At 41.9% G+C, this 24,155-nt stretch overlaps 2 protein-coding genes across 3 annotated transcripts; one reads left to right on the plus strand and one right to left on the minus strand.

Moving 5' to 3' along the window:
* Positions 1–170: 170 nt before the first annotated feature.
* zbtb8b (zinc finger and BTB domain containing 8B) lies at positions 171–8,857 on the minus strand. The gene is made up of 5 exons (XM_004547786.5): positions 8,721–8,857; positions 8,032–8,224; positions 2,550–3,465; positions 2,247–2,425; positions 171–1,211 (listed from the first exon to the last, which is right to left on the minus strand). Exons 2-5 carry the CDS (start codon positions 8,203–8,205, stop codon positions 897–899), a joined length of 1,584 nt encoding a protein of 527 aa, XP_004547843.1. The 5' UTR covers positions 8,206–8,224; positions 8,721–8,857; the 3' UTR covers positions 171–896.
* Positions 8,142–23,676, plus strand: heyl (hes related family bHLH transcription factor with YRPW motif like). Of its 2 annotated transcripts, none has more exons than XM_076879105.1 (5): positions 8,142–8,258; positions 22,266–22,332; positions 22,423–22,506; positions 22,625–22,706; positions 22,879–23,676. In XM_076879105.1, the coding sequence occupies exons 1-5, from the start codon at positions 8,233–8,235 to the stop codon at positions 23,559–23,561; spliced, it is 942 nt and encodes a 313-aa protein (XP_076735220.1). In that variant the 5' UTR covers positions 8,142–8,232; the 3' UTR covers positions 23,562–23,676. The 2 variants fall into 2 exon arrangements, with proteins under 2 accessions (XP_076735220.1, XP_012773777.1); XM_012918323.3 differs by lacking the exon at positions 8,142–8,258 and adding an exon at positions 19,620–20,154.
* The last annotated feature ends 479 nt before the right edge of the window (positions 23,677–24,155 follow it).

The raw sequence follows: 24,155 nt of genomic DNA on the forward strand, positions 1-24,155 counted from the left end.
AATTTGTACTGAATAACCACTAGAGTGCGCCGCAGGCTAGTTTTGTATATGATCCAAAACTACATCAAGTACAAAGTTTACTTATACTTCAATAATAAAGAAGAAGTGACTCCGGGACTATTGAAAGAAAAAGATTAAAACAAAGAATGACAAAGCAATGACACAATGTCCACAGTTTGAGAACACATTTATTGCAGTGATAACTCCAGTGGCCCCTCTACATCAACAAGACTGTTTTTATACACAAAGTGTAATTTTCTGGACAAAGCAAAACATTTGAGAAGACGCTTTGTCTGTCCTCTGTATATTCAGAAATCCAGCTGGACGGGTGCATTCTTCTTACATACAAGACACACACACACACACACACACACACACACACACACACACACACACACACACACACACACACACACACACACACACACACACACACACACACACACACACACACACACACACACACACACACACACACTTGGTTTTATCAGTTGTGCAAATATAGGAAAGGAAAGACTACAGTAATAATTAAAAGAAAGAAAAACACATACACACGCATACACAATCAATGAACCTAGTTCCAGTCAAGCAAGTCACTGGAGTAAAATTTCTGAAAAACTTTAAATTTAAATTTAAAATACAAATTAGTTAATAAATAAATCATCTTACAGTAAATAATACTAACTAGAGATCACCCTGATGGGAATCGCACCAGCCATGACACATAGCCTCTGACTAAAGATCTGTGACGCCATCCTGCACAAATGTGATGAAATCTGACAAACATACAGCCAAACTACAACCCCAACGTGTCCAGGACTACATTTTGGCATGACACACTAGCTCAGACAGCAAGTTCAGAGAAAGACTTTCTTCCTGGGTATAACTGACTGAATTCACAACGCGTGAACTACATCACTACAGACAGCCAGCTGTCTTTCAAGCATCTGTTTCTCCACTAAGTCTTCCACTCTGCCGACCTCCACCTCGTCCACCTCATCTATAAAGCTGGACCAATCCGTACTGCCGTCTGCTCGTTCCACAGGCTCTGACTGGCTGGAAGGGTGAACAGGGGCTGTTTCATCATGAGTGGTGGTCACACAGTTGCAGCTATCACAGATGCCGAAGCGTCTGAGTCCGGGTGAAACGCTAGAACCAGTGAAGTTTCGTCTGCAGCTCTTGCATGACACTGGCCAGTAGTGTCTGTGGACCTGTGGATGATCAAGACATGGAGGATGTGAATTCATCTGTTTGGACAATACCAACTTTTCCATCAGTGTAGATGAGAATAACAGCACAATATTTTTTTTTTTTTTTTAAATCCCAGCAGTGGATAGTGCTAAACCTCAGACTACTAACAGATGCACTTATGGTGCCAATTTGAAACTCTACTCCACTATGACGCTTCATTCTCAAGTTATCACATTCACAAACTTGGGTGTCCACTCCAGCCACCTGCCTGCCCGGCAGGGTAAGATCAGCTTTTTATGGCTGAGGGGTAAAAAATTAAAAAAAAATTAAAAAAAAAAATACTGCACTAATGAAACTTACGTCACACAACGGTGAACAGTGAATGCAATTTCAGTTTTCACTGAATTTCTTTAAGTCACTTAATGAAATTTACTTCAAAATGTCATACTTGCACCTAATATTAAAACAATGTTTAGCATCAAATGTCCTTAAAGTACCTAAAGAAAAAAAATACTCATTATGAATCTGATACATGAACATAATCTTTTACAGTATCACTTTAATGTCGCAGTTGGAGACTATTTTTAATATTCATGTGACTTTAAAATATTACACTGCACAATGTATTAGTGTGGAATGATGTTTTAAAGTAGAAAAGCTTTAAAATGAGTACTATGGAGCACAATGTAAAATATTTCCATCCATAATACGGTGCATTGTAAGTTGGAAGCAGCATGACACAGATACTTTAATGAAGTCTTAGCATACAGAAGCTGTATTCTAGTATTGTATCAGGTCTCTGTCATTGAGACTCCTGTAGTAATTACTGACACATGTTGCTGTAATTGTTCAGTGCAAGAGGCCACAGGAATGCAACAAAAACTGAGATGTGTCTCTTCTCAGATAATATAAATGTTGTGTACAGATACACTTAATAAAAGAAAATCTAACCTGTTCATGCTAATAGTTTGGGTTATTTGAAAATTTATGAACTAAAGTTGCATAAGGTTAACTCAGAATGAAGTCGACCTGCTTGCAGTGCATGAAATTCTTACACTAAGGGCGTGGCTGCGTAGGTGCTCCTGTCGTGTGAACCTCTTGCCACACATGGGGCAGGGGAATGGCCTCTCTCCTGTGTGGCAACGGATGTGCCTCTTCATGATCCCCTTCTGCTTGGCAGTGTATGGGCAGAAGGGGCACTTGTGGAGTTTTACTGGCACTACTAAGCCATCACCTGAAGGAGGAAAAACACAGCAACAATTCAAACCTACCCCTATCTATTCCGGTTGACAATTTACTAACATTGCTATATAGCTTTTTAATCGATTAAATGTCCTTGTATTTATTCTGCTAATTACCTGTGTCCTCTCCAAGCCAATCAGACTGGATCTCCATAATTGATGATCCTACAAATCCCAGACCTTCGTCCAGTCTGCTTCCTCCAGTGCTGCTACCCAGCCCTTGGGTGAAGCGCTGCCCTACTCTGTCCCCCAAAGAGTTGGGACCTTCACCTCTGGCCAGCGCCTCCATCAGCTGCCTAGCATTAAAGGATGAGCTGTATCCCAAGGGGGAGCGTTCGTTAGATGGAGAGGGACTTGGGGGAAGCAGCCTGCTATGATGAGTATTGTGCAGAGGAGGCCCAGGATAGGATGTGATGACTTTGGTGTCTGGTGACTCCATAAGCTCTTCATCAGGGTCATATTCTATCTTAGGGTTCACCAACTCTGGAGTCAGAGCAGAAGATGAGGATGATGAAAGATTAGTCTGATCCATATGTCCCTTCTGCCCTTCACTCCCAGGTGCAAACTCTTCCCGAGAGGGATAGGAGGTGTCCATATCCCTGGTAGCGCCTGGAGTGGTGGTGACAACAATGGACAAAGGTGTTCTACCTGATGTAACAGACTCCTGACCTAAACCTGACCCCCTATCTGCCTCTGAGACCTGTGAATGAGGCTCTGCAACCCCAGCACCACTGGAAATTGTTGCAGAAGGAGTGCCACTGTCTGCAGGACCCATTCCTCCATCCTCTGTCTGATTCTCTTTCTCCGTGTTTCTCTCCTTCTCCTTGCTGCAGATTTCCAAAGACGACCGGATGTACTCTTTGCAGAAGTTCACCAGATCCGTCATCTGCAGGTAGCTGGCTGCTGACATCACCTCGATGACATTGCTCCTGTTCAGAGCCAGGCGTCCAGAGTAGAGGAAGTCCAGAATAACAGAGAAGGCGTCAGCTGTCACAATGTCCAACGACGCTGTGCTGTAGCGCTGTCCGCTGTCCTGAAAAGAGATGTTTTCAAAAGATAGACAATGTTGAGCCAAATGTATCGGAAAACAAATGCTGGAACAGAAGATATTTAGAAAGTGGAACAGGGCTCCAGAGAAATACCGGTACATTTCAAATCATAGTTTTTACAAAACAGCTGAAGGTTTTCAAGATCTCCATTTTCCTGACTTCAAAAATGCTGTTACGCTACTTTCTAGGTCATAGAGCTACTCCCATATTACCCAACCAATGTCTCTTCACCGGCCCTCAGTAATGTTAAGTATCCAGTTAAAATTCTCATCCTTACCTATACAGCATTCACAGTCAGGCTCCCTTGTGGCCGACCTTCTTCATGTCATTCCCTTTAGTCAAAACAATTTAAAATTAATGTTTTTTGGGAGGTTTTCCCCCCACATCCACCGAAGGACACACTGTGACAGAGTACTTGAGGCTGTGACCTGACCTGTGTAACTCTGCCTGTATGCTGGGTGAGTTGTCATTTCTGTGGACTCTTAAAAATCTGTTTACGTGCGGATATTAGTAATATATTTATATCAGTTCTTCTTTTGTAAAATGCATAATTTGTCTTAATTTTTGTACTGCTTTTAACTAGGGCTGAACGATATATCGCATTTGCGATAATATCGCGACATGATCAAGTGCAATTTTCTAACCGCAAAGGCTGCGATTATACTCTGGACATGTCCAAATTCATGGGCTGCATCCTCCTGAGGCCGCATTTGTAGACCGATTACATCACAGCGACGCGCCGAAGGCTGTCCAAATTACTACCATATCCCAGAATTCATAGCGCGGCCCAGCCAAACTCCAGTTTCCAGCAATGGCGGCCGCTACTAAGTTTTAAAATTACTCATACTAATCTTTCTGGGTCACAAAATAAACTTTTAACATATTTTCAGGCGAGAAAGTAGTTGTGTAAACATCAAATATCTGCTCGGTTTATCAAGATATCCCATATTTGCAAAAGTGCTTCGACGTTTTCAGAGGCGTCTGCTACCCACCAGCTCGACAGCTAGCCGGGAGCTCGAGGGTTACTGATGCGGCCGAGAACGGCACAACTCCCGGCACATCATTTTCAGATCACCGCGGAGTTTCGCTGCTCGGGTTAAACGTAATATATAAGTCACTTAGACAACCTAAAAATGTTATTGTTGGGCTTTTTTCAGTGTTTTGTTTGTTCGTGAGTAAATCGGTTTGGCTGAGATTAAAGTTATTAGATTAGATAAAATAAAACTTTATTAATCCCCCGGGTGGGTTCCTCCTTGGTTTTCACACAGCTGACTAAACGTCAAACAGAAAACTTATTAAACAGAAGTATGAGACAGTCGAGAATTTACACCAGTGTCTGGTTATATTTTAGATAGCAAGAAGCAGACGGCCGAGTTTATTAAACTCCACCGAGACAGCGGTGACGCTAATCAGAACTAGCCTTCTGATTAGCTAATCAGAAGGCTAGTTCTGATTAGCTAATCAGAACTAGCCTTCTGATTAGCTAATCAGAAGGCTAGACCGTCCAATTTCACGCCTTTAAACTTTAAAGGCGTGTTTGTGTGTGTGTTTATACAATTGCTATTATGTTTGCACTTTATGTGTAATGTTACTGACTGCAGAGATCAGTAAGATGTGTGTATTGAATGTCTAGTAGTTCACAGATGTCGAAAAACTGAGTGTGGTAAAGCCACTGATTTTTTTTTATGTATATTTCTGCAATCTGCACATTGTACTGACTTTCATTTTAATGTTTACACCAGGGTTCCTTGTCAGCACTTTATGCTCAGATGTTTGTAAGCTAAAAATAAACTATTGTGTATGTTCAAATATACTGTTGTGATTGAAGAAGTTAAATAAAAATGTCAGTCATCAATTCATGCATCACCTCATGTCATCATAACAGAGGTCTGTCTTCCAGGAAAGAACAGTTTAAAATTAATGTAATATAGTATTGGCCATACTATATGATGTATTGCTTGTCTTTGTTTAATAATACAGAAGACAAAGACCTTAAAAAATAATCGCATATCGCATCGCAATCGCAATATTGGGGCAAAAAATCGCAATTAGATTATTTTCCATAATCGTTCAGCCCTACTTTTAACACAGATTTTTCTATTTGTAGCACTTAATGCATTATTTCTGTTGTTTAAATATGACCTCCCTTCATTTTGGAATTTTTACATTGCTTATGTTTGTTTTCTGTGAAGCACTCTCTGCCTCTTGTTTGAGAAAAGAACAATATAAAAAAATACTGCTTGTCTGCAGATTTTAGTTGTGACTTTGACAAAACACAGTGCTGTGGAAAAAGTATTTGCCCCCTTCCCAATTTCAAATCTCAATTAGATAAAAAGAGAGTAAATGCAAAATTGAGTTTTTTTTAAATTATGATTTAATTTATATAAAAAGGAAACAAAAGTCTTCCAAACTTTTCTGCGGGAATTTTAGCCCCCAGAATTGTTTTAATTCAGCCACATTGGAAGGTTTTCAAACCTGAACCACCTGGTGAAGGTCATGCCCTAGTGCCTCAATTGGATCCAGACTTTGGCTAGGCCACTCCAAAACCTTAAGTTGTTCATTTATTTTATTTATTTATTTGTGAGCCAGTCAGGTTTGTTTTTGATCATTGTCCTGTGGCATAACTCAAAAGTGCTTGAGCTTTAGGCCATGAATTGATTGCTTCATGATTTTCTGATAGGGAGCAGGTGCCAGCTGACTGTTCCATAAACTGCAGCAAGTCATCCAAACATTCAAGCAGCAAAGTAGCAAAGCCCTAGACCATCAAAACACCAACATCTATGACTATTGGTATGATGATCTTTTCATGAAATATTGTGTTTTAGTTTTATGCTAGATTTAACACAATTCAAACATTCCAAAAAAGTTTATGTTTTTATCCCGTCCACAAACTATTTTCTTAAAAGTCATCACGATGTTTTTTTGGAAAATGTGAGACAAAACTGTGTTATTTTCGGTCAGCAATCGTTTTTTTCCTTGGAACGCTCCCATGGATGGATAATGGCACTCACTGTGGTTCGTTGCGAGTCCCAAAGTCTTAGAAATGGCATCTGTTCTTGAGTTTCTCTAGATGATGTGTTGCTTTTTGAGAACTTTTAGCCTACTTCATTTTGTCAGACATCTTCTCTTTAAGTAATTTTTCAACTGAACAGGTCTGGCAGTAATCAGGCCTGGGTGTGAGCTTAATTTAACAAGTGGGGGCAATTACTTTTGTTTTTTTTAAACACAGGGCCAGGTAGAATGGATATAAAAAGTGTAGACACCCCTGTTGAAATGCCAGGTTTTCTATGATGTTAAAAAGAATTACTACAATACATCATTTTAAAATGTTCCCACCTTTAATGTTACCTAAACCTGTACAATTTAATTGAAAAAACAAATCTGAAAAATATTAAAAGTTAAAAACACATAATAAGCTGGTTGTATAAGTGAGCACACCCTTAAATCACTACTTTGGTGAAGCAAATTTTGATTTAATCACAGCATTTAGTCTTCTACACACCTACTATCAATAAAAGAGACTCCTCTCCACTGCTGGAGGTTTTTTCCTGCTCATAGGGGATCATAAGATTGTTGGGGTTTTCTCTGTGTTGTTATTGTAGGGTCTACCTCACAATATAAAGCGCCTTGAGGTGACTGTTGTTGTGATTTGGCACTGTATAAATAAAACTGAATTGAACTGATTAAGCCCAAGTAAAGTTAAACTGTCCTAGTAGGAGTTTCCTGGTGGCATGGTGGTGGCAGTAACATGCTTTGGGGTTGCAGCTGGAACTGGGGCTTTAGTCAAGATGGAGGGCCCCAAATCTTCAGGCATCTACTAGAAAGCTGAAGATAAAGGGGAATTTCACCTTTCAACATGACAATGATCCCAAGCCAATTCAAATGAACAAAAGAATGACCTCACCTGAAGAAAATTAAAGTCTGTAATGGCCCAGCCAGACATAAATCCAATGGAAAAATCTGTGGTGTGATCTGAAGAGGGCTGTTCACAAGAGATACCCTAGCAATCTGACATATTTGAGTACTTTTAAAAAGAAAGGTGGGCAAATATTGCGAAGTCAAGATGTGCCATGCTAATAGTCTCCTACCCAAGGAGCCTGACTGCGTTCTTTAAAAAGTGCTTTGCCTAATTATTAGTGTAGGGGTGTGCCCACTTATGCAAAAAGCTTTTTGTACATTTTTTTAATCATTATTATTTATATTTTCCTCCAAGATTTTTTTTTTTGCTTTTCAGTTGAATTATGCAAGTTTAGGAAAAGGTTTAGGGAAAAGTGTAAGTCATTTATATCCACTGAAGGTTTGGAAAGCCTTTTCCCCCTTTCGACAAGCGGTATGTGAAAGAACACTCTGGGAAACAGCTGTCACAATAACACAACACACTAGACCTTGAAACTAAAGATGAAACTGACTGTAATATATGCCAGTCCAATAATAAATACATTATTCTTGACCAAATTGTTGAATTTACGTCCAAGAAGCCACCTTAGTTTAGTCAGCTCTCCTTAACAAACACTCAGAGAAAACAATGGAATCCGTGCTTATGTCCTTACCTGTAGATAGTGAACGAGAAGAGCTCGAAAATAACCGCTTCCTGCAAACAAGACATTCCGATGCGCCTTGAAGACACGGCCTTCAACAAGGATGCTGCAGTCACAGAAGAAGTCACGCTTCCGTTGCTCATTGAGCTCGAACAGTAGTTTGGACAGATAGCAAGGCACTTCCATGGCTGAACTCCTGGCGGCTCTGCCAGGATGAGGGAACAGACGGGTAAACGGAGGTAAACAAGCACTTGTGATCATTAACTGTTGGAGGTGTGTTATTTACAATCGTATTACCACTTAATAGTCAACTCCGACAGAGTTGTATTACAAGCTTGACTTATACATCGTTTAAAATCTCCAGGTAAACAAACGTTAATGATTATAGACTTTAGTCCTAACGGTGAACAGTTAACTCAGCTAACACACACTGGGTCTGACAAACTGTAACCACTGACGCTTGACACTTTAAAAACACAACAAGGATAACGGAGTTTAAACACGCAAACATTAACTCAGACACACCTGAACTAACAAAAGTGGAATCACTTTTCTCTGCTTGCTTGCTAGCTAGTGTGTGTTGCTAACGCTGGGTAGCTAGTTGGCAGTACTTTTCCTAAAATAGCCGACTGACGAGACCAGCTGCTTTTTACAAAACCTGTGAAAAAACTGAAATAAAAAGGCGTGAAATACCGACTCACTTGTTTAATTACGCTGACCGTAACAACTCTTTTACAGTAGCACCGCTAGAAGCGAGGCTCTTTTGTCCCATATCCACGTTAGCCAACAACTTCCGCTTTCGGCCAAAGAAAAAAAAAAACAGTGACGTTTTTGTTTATCTGTCCAATCAGTGGCCAGTTCTGCGTCTGCTGTACTATTTTTACCTGGAGGAAGTTATGGTCAGATTGACAGATTTACAGATTTACATCTTGTTCTGTACACGTGCCTCTGACTTCTTTGTGTAAAGGAATAAAACAACATGACTTGCAAAAATACCAGGAATATGTTAAGTAGTGAGATCACCAACTATGGCAAGCTTGACCCCAAGAAAATGGATTTCTGTCTTCCATGTGCTCTTAATTCAGGATGCATATTTTACTTTATAGTAAATGATGATGCCATGCTTTTAACTATTAGAAAACGGATTTGTTAAGCTTCTGGACAAATACAGAAATAATCTAAAACGTTTTCGTAACACTGTCTGCACTGAACTTTTTTTTCCTTACTATATGGCAGTATTCATTAAAAACCAAACCAGCTGATTAATGCTTACAATTCAATTCTAGATGTCTCCAGGAGAGACTGTATATCAAAGATGGATGTGACCATCATGAGCACACCGTTAGTGTCTGGATTCGGCATTTTGAAGTCTCAGTATATTTTGGCCACAGCTGGCTAAAATAGCTAAATGATCAGCTCACCATCAGGTTTGGCTAGAAAACTGCACTCACAGATAGGTGCAAGTAAGGTCCAGCTAAGTGATTTGAGTTAGAAGTCAGCTTTTGGCTACAGCTGCCTGCCAGTCAAAGTGGCCACACCCCTGACTTTAAGTTTTAACATAATCCATTGGAGAGCCGTTTAACAAATTCATCCAGCACACAGCTGTTACAAAGCAGGAAACTATCCATAAAGAGCAAAACCGTTTTTTGTGATGATGATGATGATGATGGTAATGATGTTTTGGAGGAAGAACCTCCAAGTGTCACCCTCCATCTCTTACCAAGTCCAGCATGCCGCTGTACAACCACAGGCGGCTCGCGCCTGCCCACATTGTCTGCTCAAGAATACTTGTTTATTTGCCTCCCATTTCGGAGAGAAAATAGATCCTTTTTTTTATTTTATTTTCAGACATAGCAAGAGTAAACAAGTAGTTCCTTTAGCGCTGCACCACACCCTGTCAGCACAATCCACAGCTCTTAGAAGTGTTTTTTACACTGATGGGTGCCGACTGGGCAACTTATTTGTTTCAGATATTTTCCCATGGCAAACAGAGTGAATACAAAGGCTTCGTGGTGGCCTGTGGAAACCACAGGGTAGGCGTACATGAGCCTAAGCACTCACCCCTTTTCTTTTTTTTTGAAAATGAAATTTATAGCACCTCATAAAAACTCTATTCATGCTTATAAGCACTAAATATAAACCAGTATAAAGCAGAAGGCTTTCACTCAGCTCTTGTAAACTTGACCTGATGGAGCGTTGTGTCCGGCTGCAGGCAAGTCCAGCTGTCAGTTGACCCGACAGGCACAGCCCTAACACGAGTCCATCCCAAAACAAAGCTAAAATGGGCCGAACACTGATGTTGCTCTGCTTATTGACCTTCTTCTGGTTGTGACTCAGGGAAACACAAGGCCTTTGTTTTTGTCATTTGTTGACTTCAGGGCAGGAAACTCCCTCTCTGCAGATCGTAGCCAAGCAATCACACTGGACTTTCTACAATACTGCCCTATCTGTGTGGCAGTTTAGCGCCGGTTTACACCCAGCAACTTCTTAGGAACAAATAACATTCATGATTCATGATTGGGTTTCTTGCCTGTCCCTGTGATTACAACGTCGTATGATGATTTACTGATTGAAAACCCAGACAAAAAGTAAATAGATGAAGTGATGGCTGTTATGTAAGGTTACATCCAGACTTGGGACCTCACTCATTGTGTGTGTTAGCCACTCTGAGACCCACGGCTGGCACAGAGGGCTCCAGCAGCACCCCTCTGGGTCCCTGTGGTCTGCGCCTCAGCACATAACAGCCACTTAGGCCGGCATTTTCCCAGGCTGAGACAACACACCATGGTGGCAGCGTGAGCCACAGAGAGGGCCTGATTAAAGAGTAGGGACAATGGAGGGAGAAAGAGACAGGGACCATGGTGGCATTTTCCATCTCTGCCGCTGTCTCCTGGGGGGACCAAGTATGTGCCGTGAAACGTTTGAATTATCCCAGAATCTCTGGAATTCAGACTGAGGCACCACGGAGAGGACCCTCGACCGGGGATCAAAGAGCTTTGAGAGGAGTGCGGTGGACTCGTGGTGAAGTCGAGTGCATAGCGGAGTATGAATGTGTGTGTGCACGCGTGCTTGTGTGTTTCAGGAAACTAACTTGAAAAAGATTAGGAAAATGTTTGAATTTGAATCCCATGTTCTTTTATGGCTTCATGTATAAAGAAAAAAAAACATGTTTGACTTCTGAGTGATCACTGAGCAATGAAATGCAGGCATGTGGTGTGTGTTTCATCCCTTATGAGATCAGATAATGCAATCATAGCCAATCATTCGAAGTCTAATAGAGTGGGCGCCCCTCTTAGTCTGTGGTGGCAGTAAAGGAGGAAGAGAAAAGCGAGAGGGGGAAACCTCGTCCCTTTCTTTCTATCTCTCTCTGTAATTATCACTTAATGTTCTTTGGTAATCTGGAGACGTCTGTCTCTTTGCTTTGTCCTTTCTTCCCTCGCTGGAGAGGAAATGTATAAGTCTGAAATAAATCTGCTAGCCTTTTTATTGTTGTATATTTAGCACCAGAACAGAGTAGTAAATGGAGCCAGCCCAGACCACAAGCTTCCGGTATCGCAGGGCCGCAGCGCTGGCTGTCTTTGCCACAGCCAAGTCCAGAGATCAAAGCCTTCTGCACCATATACAGCTAGCAAGGCGCTCTCAAGCAATGACCTCAAGCAAGTTTTCATGTCTGAGATAGACAGTGTTTGTTTGTGCCCAAGATACACGTGGAGTGTGTAGAGTGAGTCTACTGTACAAGTATGCCTTTCAACATTTGTATGAGCATCTGTTACGGGCAGTTTTATGAATGTGTGCCTGTCCTTTGAATCCATATGTCTGTGTGGATGAGGAATTGTCTTGTGTTTGTTTGATTTCAAAGCAGGCAGCATTGCATTTACATACATATACACATTTACATATATTTACATATATATATTTACACACACAACACACACACATATACATATATATATATATATATATATATATATATATATATATATATATATTTATATATATATATATATATATATATATTTTTTTTTTTTTTTTTTTTTTTAGGGGTGCAATGATACTCGTATCGATATTGAACCGTTCGATACAGTGCTTTCGGTTCGGTACGCATATGTATCGAACAATACAAAATTTTTAATTTATTTTATCAACTTTCCTTCTGACAATGCTGTCTGTGTTGAGCGCTCAGTGGATCTGCGCTCGACAGTGCAGCCTAGGCGGAGTAGTCGAACGCAGATCCACTGAGCGCAGCACAAGCTAGCAAGACAGAAGCTAAGCTCGTTGCAACATGGCAAATTGAACCTCCCCCACCCTCATTCAGATGATCTGGCGTTTGGAACTATTTTGGTCTTCATGTGACGTATGACCCTGATGGTAAGCGCGTCATGGACAAAAGTAAAACAGTGTGGATGTGCCACGCAATGCTCAATTACATGGGTGGGAACTACTGCATTAGCGCAGTTTGCTCATTAACGTGTTGGCCGTCCAGCCCCACGCACGGGGCGATCGGCGGTAGCTCGTTAACGGAGATTTGCCGTGTTGTGGCGTTAACGTCATTTCAGATTAACGCTGACAGCACTAGTGGGAACAAAATGAATATGACTGCACATTTACTCCGACATCATCCTAGTGCAAAGACAAGTGGAAGCAGACAAAAACAACAAGCACGCATGCTACAAACTTTACCCGAGTCATTTAGACAGCCGTTAGCACAAGATTCTCCTTATGGGGACCTGATATGTTTAATATGCTGCTGAGAATATAGCCCAGAAGAAGCGTATAGTATAGCTTTTATTTTGGAAAGAGACAACTCTCTTTTCCAAAGATGAGTGATTTCTCAATCAGATAGATTTATTTTTTTTATTACTTTGTTGTTTCAGCAACGTTAAATTTAAAAACTGTACTTTTGAGTTAAAATATATATTTATAATTTTAATAAATGGCAAATTAAAAAGGCATGAACATTTTTTGTATCGAAAAAATATAGAACCGTGAATTTTGTGTATCGTTGCACCCCTAATATATATATCTATATATATAGATATATATACACACACACACACACACACACTGTGATTCTATTTTTAAGAGACACGTGAAAAATTTGTACAAAGGAGAAAAATGTGTTTAAAAAATGCCCGTTTGTAATAGATGAATTTGAAACATGTCTATAAGTGGTGCTTGAGCTGCCAGAAAGGTCAGGCGGTCACAACAGTTTTACTTGTGTTTATTTTTTAAAGTGAGATTATTTATTAGTTTTATGGAATGATGATTTGGCATCTGGAAAAAAAAGTGCTCAATCAAACCCACTTCAGTGTATCCTGTATTTCAGTTTTCTCAAAAAACAAAAAACAAAACACTACTGTACTGACACCAATAAAACCAACTCCCTCAAGGGGATGAGAATGATGGCTGTTATTGCCCACATCCTTCCTCCATCAGCGTCTTCTCTTCCTTTCGCGCACACTCACCATAATCCCCGTCTAAAAATGACCCAGCAGTGTGGTGGCGGTGAGTTCTTATGCTGGGTTTTCAGGGGTTTACGCTCGCTCTCCTGAGCTGCCATCGGAACAAGGTGTCGGCAGGTCGCCCCCCAGATAAGGCTGTAATCTGAGGTGTAAAGTTAAACGAGGGATTTGGGAAAGTGAGAGGCTGTCAAAGAGCAGCAGCACAGGGGTGTCTAACAGGGACGGGGAAAAGCGTGGCCTGGCTTTGTCTGAGAATCCAGTTTTATTTTCATCTCTGAGTGCAAAGCACAGCTTGGATTAATATACATATATGTAAATTCAATCAATCTCCTCCATAAATCTAAACGATGGGCAGCTTCCAAGTCAAAAGTCAGTAAAACTGAACTGAACTGAAGAAGCTTCTTGGATAAAAGTTTGAAACATCTCCAAGAAACTTAAAGAAGTCCAGTTGCTGTTCTTTCTAAGCTCCTTAGATTACCGTGACCTGGACATGACTGAGAACCCACGCAGATTTAGTCAAACTTGTTTTACAGTGGCTAATATTAGCTGAGTCCTAAACACCCCCCTCTCCACACATACACTCATCAAAATCAGGCACAGTCACATGCATGGCTGAGGGGCACTGCGGATTAGCCTCGAACTCTTTCATTTTTCACTCCCCCCCCACACTCCTTTTTTTCTCTCTTCTCCTCCTTTCTCTGTGGCTCGTTAAAGATTGTGTCCTGTGTGTGATGTGGCAGAGGAGAGCAGTCAGAGTGAACTGATTACGGACGAGGGCCAACGTGCCTTTGAGTCATGGCACCGAGCAGCATTCTTCACGTGCTTAAAAATAGTAACAGTCGAGCTTTTTCAGGTTTGTTTTTCCTCACTGGATGACTTTGGGGCATCCTCTGTCAGACTGTAATCATAGCCAGATTCTCTCAACCCCCCCAACCCCCCGCCTTCAATTTTCTTTCACGTCGTTATTGGTGAGCTTGTTTAATCTTATGAAGAAAATTGGCTTAGCGTGGGAAAGGCGAGATTGTTTTGGGGATAGGTTTTCTTGTTTTAGAGTTGTGCACATTTTTTCTTCTTCTTCTTCTTCTTTTTTTTCAGTGCAGGAGGAAGAAAAAGTGCCAGCTTGTGCCAAACCCTCACGAAGCACAGATAAAAAGGAGTTGAGTGAGAGGGAGGCCGCAACACCACGACAAAGATATGGGCTGTCTAAGCAAAGAGCTTTACAAATGACGATCTCCAGGGGGAAACAGAGTGGGTGGGGTGGGGACAACATAAGGGAGAAGCGGAGGCGAAGAGGAGAAACAAATGTGGATGAATTGGTGGGAGGGGAAGGAAGATGGGTATGGTTGGTGGGGGTAGGGGGTGGTGCAACACAGTGCAGTGTGGAGGGATGGGGGGGGGGTGGAGGGTGGTAGATGAGAGGGGAAACATTCCCCTTGCCCACATTAAAGACATAAAAAAGAAAACAAACAGAAAAACATGTCTGACATAAAGAGGCTGGTTTCCGCGGCGACAGCACAATGGCTGCCTGTGGCTCTCGGGGCCCTCGCCGTCCCGTCTGGGGCCCGGCACCAGCGAAAGTCACCGCAGTCACAGGGCCCATCAGCGTGTGTGTGTGCCTGTGTGTGTGAAACATGGTGAATGTCATCACAGGCCCAGTGCTGTGGGAACCGTCATGAAAGGGACCCCACTCGGAAGCCACAAAAGCTCCTTTCTGCTTCTTCTCTTCGGCTTTTAGCCTCTTTATTTATCTTTGCAAAGGGGGAGCCAGATGAGGAGGGAGGACTCTCTCGCCCTCTCCCTGTTCTCTCTCTGTGTCTCTCGCTCTCCGATAGACGGCACGACCCGTAGCCGCAGCCATTTTGCCCTACTGACACCTTAAATCACGGCAGCTACTATTTCAGTCATTCGCTCTGGCTGCGTCTTGCTGCGTTCCTTTGGTAGTTTATTCACAGCTCATCTTAGCTCAATCAGATCATAAAAACACAATGGGTTTCTTTGGAGACACCCTGTGGGCACAAACCTGGCGTTCCCAGGAATGCCTCATATATTCAGGTTATTTGGAGTGAATTGTGAAGACAGCCAGACAGCAAGTGCATCAGGTCCCAGCATTCCTTATGTGTCTGAAAGGCAGATAAATCCCTCATGGGTCCGGCCCAGAGAGTGCCAAGCCAGTCTGATGCCAGTTCCCATGCCAATCCATTCCTGATCCCTGCGACAGAGCAGCCAGCCACAGTCGGACTATTATAAAGGCCTCATACCAATACGGAATCAACTGATTTTGAGGGCATGTGTCAATAGCGCTTGCATGCAGCAGGGCACCATGCAGGGCCCCTTTGACCACATTTGGCCTTTCACAGACTCACTACGGGGCTTCAAGACAGTGAATAAATATTTAACTTGCTTGATGGTTTGATGGTATATTAGCATTTTAAGGACCACCTTCAATTTAAATAACATATTTGGAAACATATTTGTTTTCTTGTTGTTTATTTTCTACTTTCTGTGAATAAGATGTTATATTATTATTATATTGTGAATGTGAAGGTGTCGTTTTTTTAGCTTGTTCTATTTGCAAGATTTACATTTTATTATTAATATTTTAACATAATAACACAGCACTCTTTTGATTTCCATACAGTTAATCAAATTTTCTAGAAAATCTGCATCGTTTCCAAATATTCACTTTTATTAGAAATTTAAAAAATGCGTTAAAAAGACCCTCCTTCAGATTTATGATACATAGGATTTTACTTTCATGTCTCTTTTTTCAGCAGGTTTAGGTCCCTTTTTTTGTTTTTAAACTGGTGCATGTACATTACATTTTGACAAAAAAAATTTGTTGGTGTACTGTTAATGAAAGCAAACCATGCAGTGAGACGTATCAGTGATCAGTTATTTAGTTTCACTGAAAAATGCGGAGAAAAAAAGTCACAAACACAATACCCCGCTGAGCTTGTTCCATCTCACAGAGTTTCAAACAATAGCAGCAGTCATGCATCAGAAAGAATAATTGCAGCTGTTTGTGCCTTATAAATTGTGGGTATGTGCTGTCCACATTCGTGTCAGGGAGTTTCATGTGTGCGCTAGCTTGTATGAATCAGTGCGTGGCCTCCCGCGCGTGTGTGCGTGCGTGTCCTCATGTTCATATTTGAGTTGCGCATGTGTGCGTGTGTATGCAAATTGTAAAAGTATGAGCTTGTTAATTTCAATAAGGGACTTTGCCTTGTTGTGGTTTGGTGGGATGGGAGGGAGAGTACTTGAAGTGGCCGACCAAGATCGCCAGAAATCTCCCAGAATTCCATCCAACCACCCAGTGCCAGCTCTCGTCTCCCTCTTATGTTGGCTTTACCGTTCCTTCGCACACGCCCCCACCATGAAACCATTTTCATAATTAATATATCTATTTAATCATTTATCTCCTTAATTACTTTCCATTTCTTTTCCCTTTTTTTCTTTTCTTGTAACTTGCCTCATCTCGGAACAGCTGGGCGGTGTGGCCGGCAAACCAGAGCGATCTCTCTCTCTTGTTTTTAAAGAGACGTGCGATACAAATGGGAAAGTAAACCTTTGAAGAGAAGTAAAGAGTGGGTGATAAAAATAGCAATACGGAACACTGAAGGCTGACTTCATAGATGTCTTTTCATCTTTCTTTCCCCCCAGTTTTCTGATGCTGAAATGAAATCCAGATCTGAATTAGAGAATGATTAGTAATGAAAGGATATGTGAACTGGGTAGTGGGGGTTGTTTGCTGGGAGAGAAAAGGGATTTCTCCACTCTGTTAGTCCTGACTCATATCCACCACACTGCGAGCCCCCTGGTGATGGTCACACTGATTACTCACACTTGGCTATTGCAAACACACTCACTTGCACATGTTTTAAGTTATTCCACTACTTTACACATGCGACATGACAAAAATGATTGTAGGAAAGGCTCGATTGTCGTCACGCTGAGCAAGATGAAGCTGAAAAGAACATAAAGACTACTGGAAATCCATTTAAAAGACGACCAAATTAAAGTTTTAAAAACGACTTCACTTGCCCAACTAGTATACACAAAGACCTCGCACTCATTCATTGTCGCAGCCTATGTTTAAACTAACACACCCTTCCAGTCTGCCAGGCAGGAAGAGACACCCTCAGCTGGGCATTGTGTGCAAGAGGGCATGCCACTTGGCCTCTCTCAGTCTTTCACATACACATATGCGCACACTGCTGGGTCACTTAGGCATCGCTCCTAACAACCGGCGCCTGGGTCTCATGTTTCCATGGCAATCTGCACCAGCAATCTTCCCACGGTGGCAGAGGAAACAAGTGCCGCGAGTGAGCTCTGTGTGTGTGAGTGTATAGAGAGTGCTATCTTGTCCAGTGAAGAGCCCAGATGTTCAGACACTCAGTGGGGTGACTTCTCTCCTTGACCCTTCAGTACCTGCCCTCATCTCTGCACACACAGGCTGAATAAAAACGATTTGAATAAGCTGGGTTTATCTGTGCCTCACTTCTTATCTTGAAATACTTGAAGCTGTAATTTCAAAAAGATAGTGACAAATCTACATCTTGACATAGAATGCATATGAAAGATAGATGTATAATTAGTTGGATATTTAAATATATAAATGGTTACATATCCCAATATTTCTGGATAACTGTTTTAAAGCCTGTTTATGCTGTTCGACTGTTGCCAGAACCAATCATATTTAGATGAGAAAGTGGAATGCTGAGTCCTCAGATAGCGCTAGCAGCATCATTTGGCAAGATGGCATGTTTTTAGACCCACACATCTATATAGTTTACATATACTGTATATAAATGATGGGCATAGCCTCTGGGTTCTGCAGTCTCTTTAATGGCCAGCAGGGGCAACTCTTTAAAAAGACTTCCAGTTACTCAATAATAGTTTCCTGGTAATTTTTGGGGTCCATTGCTAGTTTCAAGTCAGTGAAGGAAACATTATGTTTTTGGCATACATTACTGTCTTCATTAGAGTAAAAAAGGAAGATGGTACTCTGACCGTTGATTTCACAGTTAGATCCACCTAGTAACAGGATGGCAATACTAAAAAAAACTCAGCTAATGGGACACTAACTGATAGCGGATATCACAGTGGTTATGTCTATCTTTTTTATACAGTCTATGGTGGATTTCCACATTGAAAAAAAAAAATCACTCACTCACTCTCTGAAATTTACAGCTTGTTACCAAAACCCTTTCCCACCAGATCCTTTCTGTAGCCTACTATTGCCAATTTTTATCGTTTCATAGCAATTTTTCATAAACGTCAACTATGAGTGTTAACTGATAGCTGAGCTGTGTGGTCAGTTCTGGCTCCATAAAACAACCACAAAGCAATATGTCCATCTCTTCTACACAGTGATATGCTTTCTTTTAAAGTTTTCTAAAACTTTGTTGACATTATTTGTCACACTGGAGATTGATGCTTGATAAAAGTGTTATTTTCAAAGGTGAACATAAATTATTGGCATTGCTTGTAAATCCCTGTAGTATACTCTTGTAATGATTTAGGTACTTTAAATATCACCTTTTAAAACAAGAGCAAAAAACAGCCAACACTGTTAGTTAAACTGCTGACACGGCTTAATTATTCCCATAAAATCTTTCTATACAAGTATAAAACTTTTCTATTTGTATCATTTATGGAGCTCAAAGGTCGGCGCTGGCTGCGTTTCATCTCTGCAGGCGTGTTTTCACTCTGTGCCGTTTCTCTCTCACAACACAAAATTGCTCAAGAACTCGAGTCAAAAGTGACTCGTGAGACTGTGCAAGTATCAGATGTTGTGCATCGCCTCTGTATGATGGAGTGCTTTCACAGTTCATAATTCCCACACTCCTCACCTCGCTCTCCCCCCTGTTGCCATTGTTCTATGGAACAGCATAATTAAAGGAGCAGAATGAGAAAGAAAGCAGGACAGAAGGAAGGAAGGAAAGCAGGATGAAATTGGAGGCTAATTGACAGAGGATGATTGAGCAAAGGGGTGGAAAGATGAGGCTGAGGGGGGTGCAGGAGAGAGGGAAGGAGGGTGAAAAGCCAGAGAAGGGCAGATTAAAGGGAGAGAGGAGGGACATGGAAAGGAGGCGGGGGAGCCAAAACTGGCAACCCTGCCCAAACTGCCAAAGTCCTGTTTTGTCATTGGGTGGCTGTGACAGAGCGAGCGAGCCAAGAGAGAAATAACAGTGAAAGAGAGAGAGAGACTATGATTGGATGCCAGTGATAGAGTACAAGACTAAAGCAGCTTGTGAATTTTCTTAGTTGTCATGGGCCCTTGGGGGTTGATCAAGTGGCACCACTGACTCACAGAGAGGGAGAGAAAAAAAGAAGACGCATGAAGAACCGACGACAGTGAAAACAACAAACACGAGTGACAAGAAGTAACTAAGGACAACAGAGCTCTTATAAGTAACCGTGCAAGAGAAGCAGAGAGTGACGGGCACGCAGGGTGAGTGCTTCATCCAGAGGGAGACTTCCTAAAGAGGCAGAGGCAGGAACCAACGAGATCATCCAGCCAGACCTGTCAGTCTCCTCGTCCTTCTGTCATCAGTCGTCATCGCTCCAGCCAGTGAGGAAGGGGCAGCGAAATGAAGAGACCTCACGATTACAGCTCTCCGGACTCGGACACCGACGAGTTCATTGACGTGGGCCAAGAAGATAGCTACTGGTGAGCCTCCTTCAGTCACACCTGAGATTGTAACACGTTCCCTCCAGTCATGTTTGAAAAGAAAATTACATGGCGCGCGGCTGTATTTAGCAGACAAAGTTAAAGGCAAATTTGCCCCGAGCATGTTTTCCAGTCTGCTGCGCAGTAACGAGTTTAAAAGACTGTGGGAAAAGTTTGAGGTCCCACAAGGTTGTGTTTATAAAGCAATTACAGCAAAATAGAACTTCTTATTATTTAAAGATTCCTGCATTCAGGTACAAAGTTTTTTATTTTTATTTATTTTTTAAGTCTTGACACGGTTTAATTTGCATATTATAAATCTTTAAGCAAATTTAACAACCACGTCAGTGATGTCAGTGTAAAAACTGACGTGTCAACGAAGTTTGAGGCTCAAATCAGCAAATTTCTCTTGTTCAGAAAAGCAGATTTATTATAGATTTATGTTAGATAGATAGGTAAGATATACAGTGTTGACTTTCTGTGTAAAACAGAAGCTTTACAGCGGTTGTTGCACATGTAAGTGTAGGGGTTAGTCGAAAAAGCTGCGTGCATGACCATCCATGTAAAACAAAAAAGGCCTGTCAACGCTGAAGTGTCAACACAGGAGATGAAAACATGAGCAGGAAGTCATTCACTCAGGAATATTAATTGTATATATGTATATTTATAAAAAATCTATTGATTTGAACCACAATGAGTGATTATAGTATTATGTCTTAAAATGAAATGTCTGCAGTTGATGTAGAAAATTTCTTCACATGAGAAACACAAGTGAAAGCTCATGAGTTGGTTTTAATAAACAACTCTAAAATAGTTTTAATATTTTACGTCACATTAAATATGAAAAAAGTGCATTTTCCCACATGAGTTTAGTGTTATTATTCCATGCAAACAGTGTGTTATTTAATTAGCAACTTTATGAAAGATCTCCTCGTCTATGTCAGACACACATTTTTGCTGCATTTCCAAGACTGCATTTTCAGGCATAGAAAAACTGCTTTTTCACAAACAAATGAGTTTTTCTATGCTTTTATTATAAAGTTATAATCCCAACACTGAAATCTTGCTTTTGCACTGGAAAACTCCGATAAAAAATGTGAACTACACAGTTAAAATGGCTGGTTAAACGCTAAAATACTTCTGGAAGAGGAAAAAAAAATCTTCTAACCTTTGAATGCAAACGCGGCCTGCAGTGCCAAGGTGATTAAGTGCAGTCCACTGCATGTAACTTGTTCCATTGTTGTGGAAAATGCCCGATAAACAGTAAAATTACTCTGAACGCTGCACACTCTATTTTAAAGTCATTAAAGCGTTTTGCTTCTTAGATAAATTTGTCAAATTCCTTGACTTAGCATTAAAAGACATTTTGATTCAAAGCGCCAGTCATTAAAGTGTATTTGTAACAGTATACAAAAACTCATTCCCAGCAGTGCTGCTTACATCACAGGCGCTGAGCGAGCCAGTAACGCTAAAGACGGTTTAGATAAATTAAATTGCCATGTGACATGCAAACAGAAGACAGCGCTGCTTTTTCAAGTCAACCCCATCAAAGATTAACCTAAACAAAAACACACAGCTAAACTGGCAGCCCTCATGTTAAAATCTAATAGAAATAAGTCTCTAGCGGGGCAGTTTGGAGGGAACTGTGAGGCTCGGAGTCTCTTTCAGGCCTGTAAGATGAGAGTTCACAAACAAACACAATCCATATTGGATGACTGTACTCGGAGGAGCTCATGCTCCCATTGCAGCGTGCTGGAGCCCCATGTGAGCGCAAGCATCGCCTCGAGGCTATATAATCATCTTTTCTAAAAGTGCTTTTGCTCAGACGGAAAGGAGAACAGCATGTCATTTCACTGAGACTAATGTCCAGAAATGCATTAAAGTGAAAACAATCTCATCTTCCCTCCTCTCCCAGGCACTGCTCTTCTTTTCTGTGCCCAAAAAACAAATTAGATTGAAGGGAGTTGGTGTGCCATCCTGCCTCTGTGTCATATTAAGGAGGGTAATAATAACAATATGCAGGAAAATCAAATGATTTTTTTTTCTTTCTCCCTCTGTGTCCCTTCTTACTCATCTCGCTCTCTTGCTTCAACACTATCTTCGCGGTACAGCCCAGTCACTGGGTCCATGTCTCCAGGCAGCGCCTCGCAGATTCTGGCTCGAAAGAAGAGAAGAGGGGTGAGTGGATTAGGTCATTGGATGTTAGTCGGTTCTGTCTCTTTTTCAGTTGAGTCTGCAACTCAGTTTGCTTTTTTTTTTCTTATGCAGATCATAGAGAAGAGGCGCAGAGACCGCATCAACCACAGCTTGTCAGAGCTCCGTAGACTGGTGCCCAGCGCTTTTGAAAAACAGGTAAGGAATGAATTTGAGATGATGATATTTTTTGTCATAGTTAGACAATAAAACTAAAAGACTAAGCAGCTTTCTGTCATCGTGCCACTGATCAGAATGTTGCTAATTTTCACTGCAGGGTTCATCAAAGTTAGAGAAAGCAGAGATTCTACAGATGACAGTGGACCACCTCAAACTGCTGCATGCCATGGGAGGAAAAGGTGACAATTTGGACTCTTGCTTGCTGCCCTATTCGGATTCTCCCAAACAGCCGTTCCACATAAAGCAGTGATTCATAATTATTTATTATCCTCCTCTTTAGAAAAGAGATTTTTACTGCCTCCCCCTGCATTTATTCAGCAAAGACTAAACTGAACTGTTTTTCCACCTCAGGATACTTTGATGCGAGGGCTCTGGCAGTCGACTACAGGACCCTGGGCTTCAGGGAATGCGTTGGAGAGGTGGTACGGTACCTCAGCTCACTTGAGGGGGACTCCCCAGACCCTATAGGAGCTCGTCTGGTCTCCCACCTCTCTCACTGCGCGAGTGAGCTAGACCCTCTTCTCCTGCAGTCACCCCCTGCTTCTGCCCTGCCCTTCGCTCCTTGGCCATGGGCATCCTTCCCTCAAATCTCCCCTAACTCCCCAGCCTCCTCCTCCCCTCCTTTCCCCAGTGGGCGAAGGGATCTGGCCCTGCTAGGGAGCTACCCATCGCCCGCCTCCCTACGCCTCACCCCCCTGGCCGGGTGCCAGCAGGGTGCACCACAGCTCCTTGCACCTACAGCTCTTGCCACCGTCCACAGGGTGCCCTCCCTCGCAGCGTCTCCAGTCCTAGCCCCCTCCAGACCGCCACAGCCGTCTCCTCACAGCTCCAGCAGGGCCTCACCTCTACCTCTCTCAACCCCTTCCTCTTCCTCTCCTTCAACCTCCTCCTCTTCCACTTCCTCATCCTCCGCCCCTCCACAAGTCTCTTTCAGGCCCTTTGCACCTATGGGGTCTCCCACAGTCCAGCGCAGGGGCTTGAGCGGATCAGCCAAGGCGGCCCAAGGATGGGGGACTGAGATCGGTGCTTTTTGAGGGTCAGCTCTTTATTTGAGCGGACATGGACCTCCCATGTGCTCTATGTAGCAAATATTGGTTCCTTTGGAGAAAGAAGTATTCAACCTTTGATGATTGTTTCTGCTTCTAAAAAGCCATATCCGGTGATGGGTAAAGTTTCAGACGATCACAATCATATGTTACGGAACAAAGAGGGAATGTGAATGAGTAGCTCTGAATAAAGTCGTATTGTTGATTTTGCTTGACAAATACACACAAAGAAGAGTGTCCACCAGAGCCATAATCACAGTAAAACACTCAACAGAGAGTGCGGTTGAGATTTTACTGATCCCAGAACTGTGATGTTCCTGTTTTTCCAAAACATTTATACTTTTGATCATGCTTTCTGAATGTTTGACAAAATTTCTATAAAGACCAAGTGCCTTTATCTCTTTGCTCAAGTTTTCTGTGTTTTTCTCCGATTATATCAGTAAACGCAAACATGTAACTGCAGATATGCCATCTGCTATCAATACAAATGGGAAAGGAATGGTTTAAAAAAAGAAAAGAAAAAAGACTGCATGTTAGGCGTTTATCCGTATATTAACTATGTCTGCAAACACTGCCTGCATG

Source organism: Maylandia zebra, linkage group LG22, assembly GCF_041146795.1.
Source record: "Maylandia zebra isolate NMK-2024a linkage group LG22, Mzebra_GT3a, whole genome shotgun sequence".
NCBI lineage: Eukaryota > Metazoa > Chordata > Actinopteri > Cichliformes > Cichlidae > Maylandia > Maylandia zebra.

Bases quoted from the DNA above. Each gene is read 5' to 3' on its own strand.
- zbtb8b (XM_004547786.5), bottom strand. From the start codon at position 8,205: ATGGAAGTGCCTTGCTATCTGTCCAAACTACTGTTCGAGCTCAATGAG. The intron at 2,426-2,549 runs GTAATTAGCAGA...TTCCTCCTTCAG, and splicing joins TTGGCTTGGAGAGGACACAG to GTGATGGCTTAGTAGTGCCA. The intron at 1,212-2,246 runs GTAAGAATTTCA...GATCATCCACAG, and splicing joins TACGCAGCCACGCCCTTAGT to GTCCACAGACACTACTGGCC.
- heyl (XM_012918323.3), top strand. From the start codon at position 20,075: ATGAAGAGACCTCACGATTACAGCTCTCCGGACTCGGACACCGACGAG. The intron at 20,155-22,265 runs GTGAGCCTCCTT...TTCGCGGTACAG, and splicing joins GGCCAAGAAGATAGCTACTG to CCCAGTCACTGGGTCCATGT. The intron at 22,707-22,878 runs GTGACAATTTGG...TTTCCACCTCAG, and splicing joins GCATGCCATGGGAGGAAAAG to GATACTTTGATGCGAGGGCT.